This window comes from Bradysia coprophila, unplaced genomic scaffold (genome assembly GCF_014529535.1).
Source record: "Bradysia coprophila strain Holo2 unplaced genomic scaffold, BU_Bcop_v1 contig_324, whole genome shotgun sequence".
NCBI classification, from domain to species: domain Eukaryota; kingdom Metazoa; phylum Arthropoda; class Insecta; order Diptera; family Sciaridae; genus Bradysia; species Bradysia coprophila.
In genome coordinates this window covers 4245398-4259064 of record NW_023503584.1, presented here as the reverse complement: position 1 = coordinate 4259064, position 13667 = coordinate 4245398, and the positions used below count along the sequence as shown (strand labels likewise).

The following is a 13667-nucleotide window of genomic DNA, read 5'->3' as shown; positions in this document are numbered from 1 at the left end:
AACGATTCGTTTTTTAGAATCTACTGAAAACACCAAAAATGGGTCGTGCTCATCCACGGTCAAGTTGTAAAAATGAACGATAATTCTGGTTCTACAAACAAATTTTAATTTCCTAAATTTTAGAGAGACAAACTTTTGTGAACTCTATCAGAACCGTGCACTAAACCCGATTCCTTCGCCATACCGTAAAACACAGACGCTCTGTCCCGTAACAATTCCGTTGGAGACGCAAATTCCGATATTTGCCCCTTGTCCAGTACGATAACCTTATCGGAGTCCATAATCGTATTCAGCCGATGTGCAATTGTCAAAATGGTGCAATCGCTGAATTCCATCCGAATAGTCCGTTGAATTAATTCATCCGTTTCCAGGTCGACGGCACCTGTTGCTTCGTCCAAAATTAACACTCTAGTTTTTCGCAATAACGCTCGAGATAGACACACTAACTGTCTCTGACCAACTGACAGATTCTCTCCTCCCTCTGTGATTTCGTGATTCAAGCCGGTTCTAAGTTCTCCGACGAATGATTTCAGGTGAGCATGTTCGAGAGCCGTCCATAGTTCGTCATCAGTGTTCTGTTCGGATGGATCCAAATTCAAGCGAAGCGTTCCCGAAAATAAAACCGGATCTTGGGGAATAATCGTCAAGCGTGATCGCAGCTCATGGAGACCCAATTTCGAAATGTCTTGTCCGTCGATTAGAATCGATCCGCCAGAAGACTCTATGATACGGAACAATGCCAACGTTAAGCTTGACTTTCCGGCACCAGTTCGACCCACAATGCCAACCTTCTCGCCGCCATTTATTTTGAACGAGAGTCCCTTTAATGATAACTCCAAACCATCTCGATATCGCATGTCGAAATTATTGAACTGAACTGTACCGATTTCTGGCCAATTATTCGGTAGCGATTGTGACGGTATGTTCCAGGGAGCTTCGGACTTGGTTTGAGAGTACTCCTTTACACGTTCTACAGAAACAGCCTCGGTTTCTAGAACCGAAACCATTCGCACTAACTTATTCAAGATTTTCGTTATTTGTAGCGAATAAACAATTGATAGTCCTGCAGCTCCCGATGAAATCGTATCTCGATTCAAAACTGCGAACAATGCAGCAAAGAACATGATAAGACTGCCAACCATTTCCAATCGAACACCGAGCCATCGATTAGCGACGAGATCTGCGAACTGAGACGCTTGATTTAAATTTACTTGTTCATCCGATTCGTCGATAAATCTGTAAGAGGGCATGAACATTCAAAAATCAACAAAATGTAAAGAGAAAGCATTCGAGAGGTCTGAGTACTCACCTGTTTTGAACGGAAAACGATCGGATAGTCGCCGCTCCTTGCAGTGTTTCTCCAAGGTGAGAGTAAATGGGTGACCTTGATACGAATGAAAGACGTTTCAATTGCCTGGACGCGGAAATGTAAATGTCCTGAAGAAAGTAATACAAAATAGCAATTGGTATAACCGCAACACAGAAGATGTATGTGGACATGGTTATCACGATGATAGCCCCCAAAATTTCGAAGCTAAGGCTTACAGCACTTGCTAGCATTTCTGGCAAAGTATTGTCAATGCCATCGATCTCATTAGCAAAGCGTGACAAAATTCGTCCAGTGGGAGTACCTTCGAAAAATGATAGCGGAGCTCGAAGGATTCCACACAACAACGTCAGATGCAAATGTACTCCAGCTGTCAGTCCGCCGAGTCGAGGTGCAAGATCAAGAAAATATCCGGACACTACAATTAACAAACCAAGCGCACCATAAGCTCCCAAATACGTATCCCGAAGTTGAGTATCGGTTGCTGCAACTGTATCTGATGACCATTTCGACAGCCATAAGTTCGAGCCGATCGAAACGCTCTGAAACACTACGTTGGTCAACAACATCAATACTATCCATTTCATGCCGACACACTTGACGTAATATTTGTAGACCTCATACTTAACACTTCCCACATGAAGCTCTTCTTCATCAATTACATCGTCTTTGGTCTTAGTTATCTCGCTTTGAATACTTCTTTCACTGGATTGCGATGATTGCCTTGACATTATTCGTGATATTAGCTCATCATCGATTCCTTCCAACCTTGAAATCTTTAATTTCAAATCATCAATTTCCTCATCATCAGAATTGGCTTCTTGTATATGTTGTAACAGAAATTCGGCGAATGTTCCCTTCTTTTTCAGCAGTGTGGTATATGAGGCTGATTCACAAACCTTTCCATTTTCCAAGACGAAAATGTTGTCCACCTTCGGTAAATAGTTTATTGCATGGGTCACCATAACCCTTGTCTTAGAGGCCAATATTCCGGATGGACCAATGACCTTTTCGAAAATGTGCTGGCCGACATGAGCGTCCACTGCACTCAATGGATCATCGAGTAGATAAATATCAGCATCATGGTACACAGCTCTCGCCAAACTAATTCGTTGTTTCTGGCCACCCGACAGGTTGATTCCCTTCTCGCCAATTTCCGTTTGATCGCCATCAGGAAAAATTTCGATGTCTGCTGTCAAGGCGCATGCTTCTATGACTCTCTGATATCTTTGCTCATTGTGTGGATTTCCAAACAGAATATTTGCTCGCAACGTACAGTTCTGGATCCATGCTTGTTGGGGCACCTTAAATAACATTTTATTTGAATGTATTCTAAACACAACAGTCCGATGGACTCAGTCCATTCATACATAAGCTTTTGTTCCAACAGTGTTTACTCTACCGGAAATTTTGTTCATTTCTCCAAGGAATGCAGACAGTAGCGAGCTCTTGCCTGTTTGAATAGAATAACTTCAAGAGCTCTGTAATCATTGATATGATTCATTCATACCTGAACCAACGTTTCCAACCACAGCTACAAGACTTCCACTTTCTACTCTCATGCTAATGGACGAAAGTATTTCTTCTTGATCGTTCCACGAGAACGTTCCATCCTCGATTAGTAGTGGATAATCTGAATTAAGATATTTGTAACGTAACTGAAAGTTTAGTCTGTCAATTCAGTTTACCTTCATCTTTAAAATGATCGACGTTGCTTGGGTCCAGCTCTTCTCGATTTAAGAATTTATTAATTCGCGTGATTGACACTCGAGTCTGAGTTAATTTAGGCAATAGATCCGCTAATGATACCAATGGTAAGCGAATTATGTTGAACAAATTCAATGAAACGAAAGCAATTTCAGGAGTCAAAATGTTGTTCTCGTCAATTAGTACAAACACTCCAAACGTGAACAGAGACACCTGGTGATGAAAAATGCATTAGAAGGAAACAAAGGACTTATAATGAGGACCGAAACGTCTGCAACTTTGGTATAGTGTAGATGCTTCGGCCGCTGGAAGTGTAAATGTAAAAGAAAATTTCGTCTCCATCATACTAGTGTTTACATCACTGTATTTGCTCCTCTACTACTTACAAAATACGGTACAAGAAGCCAAATCAAATTGACGAAAGACGAAAGGTATGTCGTTTGTTTTAGAATTTTAACTTCCTTGTTGCGGATGCTGTTTATTAGATCTCCAAAGCTGTTTTCCCAGGCATACAGCTTAAGTACCTGTATGGTGTGTCACACATCTTGTAAATTGATTTCGATTTTAATAAGTAAATGAACGTGGCTGTGGCACTCTACCTTGATTCCATTTAAAATTTCGTGTATCATCTTAATTCGTTCGTCCTTTTTCGCCATTTGCCGCGTAGAATAATCATCTGATATAATCATCAAAATACCTGTGATTGGAATCGCCAACAGCATCACAGCAAAGCCGGCCAAGACAACCACATCCAACATTGACCATAAAAAGTACAGCGCCACGGCAATCTGAAACGGAGCCGACCACAGCAGATCAATCGACACCATTATTTGCGTGAAATGGTCAACGTCGACGCTCATCAAATTCGTGATTTCACCCACAGTCGAATCTTTTCTCGCTGTGTTCGAGATCATCAACGCTTTGCGATAGATGGCACCGATCAATGCCGTTCGGATTCGAAAACCCATTGTGCTCATTCGATGCAAGAATTGTTGATGTATTATTGTTTGTAGGCTAGACACAACAAAGAGTAAAATTGCGTACATGATTCCCTTCCACAATTGAGGTTGATTCTCGCTTGCTCTGGAATCAACGAATAAAATAATTAGGCGAAGCAATTGTGGTATAGAGAATGTTATGACATCGGAGGCTAGTTTCAGCATCCAACCGAAAAGAAGCGACGCTCGGAACGTTTTCCACAGAGCAGGCAAGATTGATGCCTTGTTTTTTTCTTTTCCTTTTTCCCAATTCTTGGTGAATGCGGGATAGATTACTGTTGTCGTGTCCTCTGGTTTCAGATCCCATAAATCGGTTTGCTTCAGAGGTTCTTTGTATCCTTTCCACGCCATTTTATCGAACCACGAGAAAAACAATTTCGATACAAAATTGGAACCTAGTTCGGGGCAAGGATTCTAAATAATTGGAAAATTACCAATCAGCTGTTCATAGTAAAAGCGAAACTATTTTAAATTTACCTCTGTTCCTGGACATTTAGTATCTGTCGGCAATTGTTCCGTAAAGCAATTTAGGGCACATACGATCGATGTAATTGCAAAAAAAATGATAAAACTGACAAAATTATAACTTTCCCAAAAATTTTCGGTTTCATTATGCGCTCTAGCGTTCAGACGCCGAATCTCACTTCGACATTGCGGTATGCTGAACAGGAAAAGAAAGAACCAAAAGAGAAGCAGTACGCCCGATGTTTGCATCCCATTTCGTTTGTCTTCATACACTAACAAGCCGGACAAGATCTGCAAAAACAAAGATTTTGTTATAACTGGCTATTCGAACAGCGTACTTCTAAAGTTTCATATCAATTTGTTTTTACACTGTAGCATAATGGCAAGGGAATTATTTAGAGAAATTCGGTAGACATATTATCCTTTATTTGAAACGTGCGTCGATGCATAGCCGTAATATTTCTTTATTTAAAATTCTCTCACACCTTTCTCTATTTATATCAAATATAATAAACGAAAGCGAATTACTCAGTTTATTATCATCCATAAAGTTCCCTCACACCAATTCCATTTACCAAACTATACTACATCATTGCCTAATCAGATAGAGAAATTATGACCATTCCCCGGCCCCATCTCATCTATATCTACATAATATATTCCATGAAATACTATGCTATCACCATCCATACTACTGACCGTTGAAAATCATTTATGACCATTCGTCACCCTTTTTTCTATTTACCTGTTAAAACAAAAACAAATTATTACATCACAAACCGATTCCACGGTTCCAACGCTAGATAGATTTATGACCAATCCTCAAACCCCCCTTTTTTCTCAACTGGCCAAATTATTTAATCACCTGGTTATATTTCGTACCACCGATTGAATAAAGTGTCACCATACTCACACCCTTGACATGGTGTTCTATTCCGTTAACTGTATGTCGCGACCATGTTTTCACCCTTTAAATATTTTCTTTTTTTCTTTTCTTTTACATGAGATGCAGGGTGTTAGAAATCTGTATATTCAATGTGTATGATGCTTCACTTGAAAGCTGGTGATGGATCACTTTAAAAGTAATTGGGACGAGCACTATGCAAGTCAGTCTGTTAGAGTGAGTCTTACTGTTAGTATCTGATTAAATAAGTTATGTTGTTGAAAATGTGTTCGAAGAACTAAGTATTTTAGCTGAAATCAATAGCTGGAGGAAGTGAGTGCCTGAGACAATTCAAATATCGAGGTGGATTGGATCCATGTGAAAATTCGTTAAGTAAATTTCTGACTCCTGAAATTATGTTTTATGAATTTTCGTGTTTATCAAGTGTGAATATTCTAATTGCATACACGGGAAATAAAAATGTTAAAGGAAAGAAATAATAATTAGAGTCGAATTTTCTGGTAACATACTCAACATAAATATCGAGTTTCGTCTCGCCCACAACCGCTCATGTAGTGTATTCGGCAAACAAATTAGTGAACCCTTCTCCTCTATCTCTAAATTGCGTACGAGAAAACGGGAAGGTTTTTTTCGTGTAATAAAAGTGTTACAGAAAATAAATAATAATTAGAGTCGTATCTTTCATCATAAATATCGAGTTTCGCGTAGCTCATAGTGTATTTTGCCAACAAATTAGTGAAACCCTTCTCCTTCATTGATTTTAACATAAATTTTGCTATATAATATAGGCAGAGTTTATGTCGCACTTGTCGTTAACAAATGAAATAGCCGTCTGCAAATGGTTAATTACTCTTTATGGACTACTGTTTGTTTTTAATATGTTTAAATACACGAAAACATTTCGAAAATCTTTTAAAATTACGGCAGTTTAAGAAGAAAAAGACTGGTAAATTGACGAAAAAGAAATTTAAAAAAATTCGATACTTACGAACGTTGCAATCTTTATCAGCGGCGTATAATAATCCATCGGAAATATATTTCCGCTTCTGCTTAAGCTCATTGCCACGCAAATATCAGTTACTGTTAGTAGGATCAATGCACCCGTCAAAACCAATTTGCTAATATTCAATACACCCCATGGGATACTCTGATTCCGTTTAACACACACAATATCCAACGATAAGAACATCCACAAAAACAGGCACGGGACCCAAATCAATACCGTCTTTTGGAAGCATACAGTAAAATCGGGATCATTTGTATACCACGATAAGCTGGCATTCTACATTAGAATTTAAAATTGAAATTAATGTTCGAACAAACCGATTTGTTAGCAATTTTCTTTTTTACCCAAAATTCGGACCCACAAAATTTATCCATCGAATAATTCATTTCACTTTAGATTGGAACCACAAGAACACTTTATTTTGTAAGGTAAAGTGGAACTGTTAAGCTCAACTGTAATAATTAAAAAAAATTTAAAATCGACTTGGCTGACACACTTTTTCTCATATTTAACACTGCTACTGTACGCAGCGATTCAACATAAAACTGACATCACATTCGCACATTAGAACGATATTTTAGCTTATCACCATATCCTCCCTTCAGTAATAAACTAATAAATGAACTGAACGCACAGTCCAACATATAACATTGCGAAACTAATTAGATTAATGAAAAACTGAAAATCCATCCACTCCAGCTGCCGGCTTTGCTCAAATAACTATTCAAAATTAAGAGATCGAGTAGGTTTTTGTTTATACATAATTTTGGGAGTGCGCAAATCGATTCTCTTAGAAAGAAAAGAAACGGTTTCAATGAGAGATGAATCTTTTTTTTTATATACAAATATTTAGTTGCAACAATAACAACGTGTGGCTCAATAAAAGTTTTTTATTCCTTATTTCTCAATTTCGTTACTTCGAAATTTGTCTATATTTTTAGAAAATTCATTGACAAAGCGATAAATTAACTTCAATCACAGAACGGTTGTAAGCTTTATTTCAAACAATTATTGGCGGTCAACATTATGGTAATTTGGTAATTAGTAATTATAGTCCCGAGCGAAAAAATGGACCCATTAAGTACGTACGATTTTTACAAGCGACAGTTTTCAACAATTTTCACGTTGTGAGTTTGGTGATCTCTAGTGGGCTAGTGGATGTGTAATAGAAAATTGGTACACAGCTAGGACATGAACCCAGTCACTTTGCAGGGGACCTACTCTATCCAGTTTAATTACAGTGTAATTATGTATTTTTGGGAAAAGATTTCCCTATTCTTGAAATTTACAAGATTTTCCCAAATTTTCCTTAATTTTCCTAAAAAAATGTTTTTGGGAAAATTAGGAAAAATTTAGGAAAATTTAGGAAAATGCGGAATATGGTTTTCACAAAAATAGTCCGTGGTTATATTAAAAACCTTTACGAGTAAAATGACAGCCAAAATGAACAGTAATGTGAAGTGATGAATAAATTTCGTTTCACGAATTTACACAGTTTTGAAATAAATATGTTAAGGTGAACACTGTCCTTCCCAGTCAGAATTTTGTTAGTCCATTAAAATGACTCAAATATTTAAAAAATATAATAAAATTTCGTGTTTTAAGTGTCTGCATTTTTATCATAAATCACTTGCCATGAAAGCCATCCACCTGCTGATAATGTTTCATTGAGAGATGATATTAAACTTGACTTCCATTCATAAATTTACTTCGGTTGATGTTTGTGTGTTATTATGTAGTGACGAAACACGTGCATTGTATGCTTTTCGCATAAAGATCATTTCTGATTACATTGTAATTTCTTTTTTGTTAATGTCTATCTGGCCTTGCGTTAAAATCCTTTCTCCGATATGAGGATAGTCGTAAATTTGAGTGAGAAAGGATTTTTTTTTGAATGTCAGTGGATTTTCTTTTACGATGCTTTTTAGGAATTTTAATAAGCATGAGTGATACACTGATAATTTTTTTTTAGCTATATACGTCGGGTATGTATGAAATGGATTTCAGACAGTGCTTACTTTGAGCATGTATGTTACACACACATGCGGTATGTATAATAATCTCGCGGGATGTGTAATCACTAATCATACGAGTCACACAAATGCTTACAAGCAAAACATATGATTATACATACAGCAAGACGATTATATACATACTGCACGTTAGTAGCATACATGCCCGAAGTGTGCACTGTCTGAAGTCCATTTCATACATATCCGACGTAAAAAGCTGGATTTTTTTATGAGTGTAAGCGTCTTTCCATACTGATGACGTAAACCACAAACCAGTGTGACAGAAAATAATATTAAGATTTTTCTCAATTTTGATATCTCACAAAAAATCAACTTCCATTTTCGCCTATAAAAAAGCATATAGTTTTCTGCAAGTTGATGTATCGGGATTTTTGGTACCGTCGTTCGTCTTTATCTTGATATATCAACATTTCTCTTATGGCGACCGCTATCTTCACATTATATCAAGATTTTCGTTACGGGTACCACTTTTTGATTATGAACATTCTCGATACATATGGGATTGTCTTCGTCAGAATGGGAAGTTTACATGAACACCAAATTAAAAATCGTTCATGTAATGGATACTTCCCGTGGGGGTGATTTGCATGTAATAGCATTAAAAGCAGCTCGGTACGTAATATAAGTTTTTATTTTCTTAGCTGGTCAATCTTCACATCAATAACATTACACTTCTGGTCCGATAATATCGGACCGATAGTATGATATGATGGTTTTGGTAACTAATTGTAAGTCAAAATTGTAGTTTTGTTGCAGAAGATAGAGTTGGATCTTCAATTAGGGTGGGTCGACTTCCCCATTTTGAAAATTAACACTAGTACTAGCCCGTATTGCGGCTTGCCGAGACGACTTTTTCTGCATTATTAGTTTCTTATTTCCACTACTTTTGTGCCTCGTAAGTTTCAACGATTTTTTGGGGTGCTCTGTGAACTTTAATCATGATCGGCGGTTTTTTGCAGCAGTGATACAGTTCAAAGTTCACAGGACCCTGAAAAATCGTCAAAACTGTAGTGGAATATTCAAATCGACTGAAATGAAATCTAAAAAAGCAGAAAAACAACTCGTCCGACAAGCTGCAACAGGGATTAGGTGCTGAATTTTGAAATGGCAAAATCGACTTCTAATCTTCATGGTCCATAGATGCAAAGGATATCTTCCATCCCCCCGAAAAAATTAGTGTTGAAGTTCAACAGCAAGGTACATTCAATTTCTATACCAAAGTGGCTATACAAAAGAACAATGTTGTCAGTATAATAGAACTGTACCATTCAGGGTACTGTGAAGATGGACGAAATATGAAGTCATCTTTGAGTTAAATAGACCGTGTGCAGTATAAAAAATTTATTTTCAATTGAATGTAGATTATTATTCTGTAGAACAAAAGTTTAAACAGAATATCTGAAAAATGTCTGATTGATTTTATATCTCACTTTAAAAGCTGTAATTTGAATGCAACTAAAAGGATATCCAAGCCATTCTAATTCATTCTAATTGGATTCTAATAAGTGGGATGGCATCGGGATGGCAACAATATTTTTCAATAATTTCTTTAAAAAAATAAATATTTTTTTCAATTGTTTTCATAGTAAATCTACTTTTTATTGAAATATGAAACTTTTTTCTCAAAATCGCACACGGTCTATTGTAAATATTTGAAAGAGTAATCGTATGTATGGAAATTGTAACAGGTTATAAAAAGTTTAATAGGTCATCTTTAAGAACGTTTGAAATGCCATCCACCTTGACCTTGACCTTGCACATTTCGAATAGGACCCTGTGGTCTTTCCGGAAGAGCTTGAACGTTGAATCACTCACAGTGGAATGACCTACTTGGATCCCCCTTTTTGCCCTCCTTGTTCAATACTTTGTTACTCTGTGTGTATATCGTATCGATGTATTGAACAGCGCCGGACCGCCATCCGAAATGTGTTAAACTTAAGACTAACAACAATCACCGTCGCCGGACTAAGTGACTGGACTAGCTACTTTTGCATATATCATTCATAGGCTTGCAATACAGTCCGACACAATATAATGCCGCAAGGAAAATTTACCTGTTACCTGCTTTGTCATCCCACTGCATTCAATAAATTACCTGTATTCGTCCAGTTACCTGAGTCCGTTTATAAAGCCGACTGTTCTAGCCAACGACGGGCCTACGGGCACGGTAATAACAACGTTCGTAGACCCGAAGATTGGCAGCAGGGAGATGAACCGCTCGCCGGAGCCTTTGCTCGAGATGATTCTTACGTAGGGTCGAGGGGTCAATTTTCATACAATATACATGTTAGAAAGATCATTCCTCCTTCCACGAAACATCCGTCAGCATCTCGCTTCGATGCCATGGGCGAACGTATACCATACCGTAGCAATCTCAGCGTTTAGCATTGTGCAGTTCACTCATTTTGCATCGCATTGTCACGGCGCCAAACACCGACTCAACCGGCTATTCACGCAGCACTCACGCTCACACTTCACATTATTCACACACGGGACAGTTCCAGCTAACTTTAAATCGTACTCACATCCATCGGAAACAATTTTCACCCCAAATAAACCGAGAAATTCACAAAAATTGCGGAGCCCAACTGTCGGATGTCGATTTTTTGGGCCAAGTTCGAAATCCGATCGTCGTAAAAAAATTGTCCTCGAATGTATAGTCCAGTATGCGGTCAATGAAATCGACAACATTTTTAGCAAAAATGCTATGGTATTTTTCCTTCTAATTATTTAAAAAAAAAAAAAATCCACGTTAAAAAATTCTATCCACCTTAAAAAATCTACAAGTGAACGAATGAACAAAACTAAAGTGAGGTTTGGTTTGCAAGTACCGTAACTTGAAGATGATCAGTACAACATTTTTAACATCAAAGACATTTAACATATGCAGTTTTCGCTAGTTTTGTGAAGATAATGTTAACTCTTTCAAAATATTAATAAAAAATTTTATGATTGATTGTACAATCGCTGACAAATAAATTGATCAATTTGCTAAAAGTAAAAAAAAATATGATTGATGGTAGTTCATTCATATTTGTGAATCACAAACCCTCACGAAACACAAATATGAAAATTTTGCATTTGGTATATAGTCTGCCATAACAGATCTTCATTATGTTTATAAATAAAGTTTCGAATAATAAATAGGTGACATATATTGAGCATATGCGGAAATAGTAGATTACGTCCTTGTTTACAACTTTCTTTTTTACAAAGTCTGAGGGTTGTACCTCTTGCCATAGGGCTGCAACACTCACACTTGGCAAAATATAAAGTAAGCCATTTTACTCAATAAGCTTGCGGTAAATGAACTTTAAGAAGCTCGGTGCTTTGCTAAAATAGTAGCCAACATTTGTGTTACTCGTATTTTATTTTTGATGATATTTTTTGATAAATATCATTAAAAATGAAGTAAGAAACACGAAAATGTAGTCTACAATTTTAGCTAAGCATCGAGGCCTCTTAAGAGTCATATCGCCAAATCTTCAGGCGATTTTTTTAACTTTGGGAACAAGCGGTCTCCGATTTTAATTTTCTTTCAATTCTAGGAAGCACGTATCTTTCACTTTTTCTAAAAAAAAAATGTTTTCTGGGAAAAGAGCTCAAAAGTAAAGACATGTCAGAGGGTACCGAAAACAGTTTTTCGGCAATAACTCAAGAAAAAATTATTTTAAATTGGTGTAATGTTGTACGAATGTCGGCCTTGGAAAGACCTACAGGTAGAGTATACGCACTGCTTGGTGCGAGTACATCCACGAGAGTTATGACTAAAAATATAGAATGTTCGGAGAGTCTGGATTCTCTGCAGCTTCGTTGTTCCGCGGAACTGAGTATGGAGTGTTGTAGCTGGCCTCACTAGGGATGGGAGACGTTCAAAATTATAGATAATATCAATCGAAAGAAATTATCGATAACCGATTAATCATATCGTTATCGATAATTTAATAAATATCGATACAGTTTGTTCATTTCATTTTTACACAGTTTTAGATATGTCAGTGTTTTAAATTTACCCAGTCAATTAAGTTCTTCCCAAATTATGAATTTTTGGCGCAAAATTTAAAATTTCTATCGCGAATTCAAATATTGCGCAATTTGGGAAGAACTTAATTGACTGGGTACATTAAAAACTCTGACATATCGACAATCTTTAGAAACTGTGTAAAAATGAAATGAACAAACTGTAAATATCAAAATATCGATATTTTGATAATTATCTGAAAATTATGATAATATACCGATATATCGGAATATATCGATAAATATCGAATTTTCGGACCGAAATATCGATATATCGAATTATCGATATCTTGATAATTATCGATTATCGATATTTTTAGACCCGTACGAAGTACTGGGGTCTTATAGGTTTACGCATACGTTTGTAACACGTCGAATTGGACTCCCTGAGTAAGGGGAAACCTATTGTGGTTGTCCAGAGATGCCAAATCAGCAAGAAAAAAAATGTCCGTCTGTCCGTCCGTCCGTCTGTCTGTCTGCACGATAACTTGAGTAAAACGCATCCGATTTTGAAAATTCTTTTTTCCCCGTTTGGTAATGTCAAAAGACAGGCTAAGTTCGAAGATGAGTGATTTTGGATCGACCCCTCCTGAGCTGGGGCCCAATAAGTGCTTTACGGTTTTTCGAAGATATCTCCGGACATTTAAACGCTATACTCGTAAATGATACATCGAATGAAAGATATTTACAATACCGATCGACAAAAAAAAAGTTGATGGAAATCGGATGACCGACTTGTGAGTTAGACCCCTTGGTGTGAAACAGGCACAGGGCGGCAAGCAGTTTTTGCTTGTAGGTCGGCCAAATTTGAACATATTTCGTTCGTTTTAGCTTTATTAGATAGGTATTGACCGTACCAATCAGGGAAAAAAAAGTTTATGAAATTATGTTCTCCGGAGCGTGAGCTAGGTCTCTTGGAGTGAGCTCTTATCTGGCTACTCGGCCGTACAGTGAACGTGGAGTATTTTGTCAATATCTCGAGTAAATTTTGACCGAATTTCATGATTTTTTTTTGTTTGAAAGGTATTAACGAATGTAAAGCGTCGGTACTATTTTCGGTTTCCTAACAAAATGGCTGCCGGCGGCCATATTGGATTTTATTAAAAGTGATATAAAGTGGGAAAAATGATGCTTAGAGAGTTTCTGTTAACATGGAAATAATGTGTTAAGTGTGAGGGGTTTCAGGGATTCCATATATGGACATCTA

At 37.1% G+C, this 13667-nt stretch overlaps 1 protein-coding gene across 1 annotated transcript; it reads right to left on the bottom strand.

The window, feature by feature from the left end:
• Positions 1–76: 76 nt before the first annotated feature.
• Positions 77–7182, bottom strand: LOC119079595 (multidrug resistance-associated protein 1-like). The gene is made up of 10 exons (XM_037187589.1): positions 6752–7182; positions 6390–6683; positions 4510–4788; positions 3634–4446; positions 3421–3558; positions 3016–3247; positions 2838–2960; positions 2698–2780; positions 1310–2631; positions 77–1236 (listed from the first exon to the last, which is right to left on the bottom strand). The coding sequence occupies exons 1-10, from the start codon at positions 6791–6793 to the stop codon at positions 120–122; spliced, it is 4443 nt and encodes a 1480-aa protein (XP_037043484.1). The 5' UTR covers positions 6794–7182; the 3' UTR covers positions 77–119.
• Between the last annotated feature and the right edge of the window lie 6485 nt (positions 7183–13667).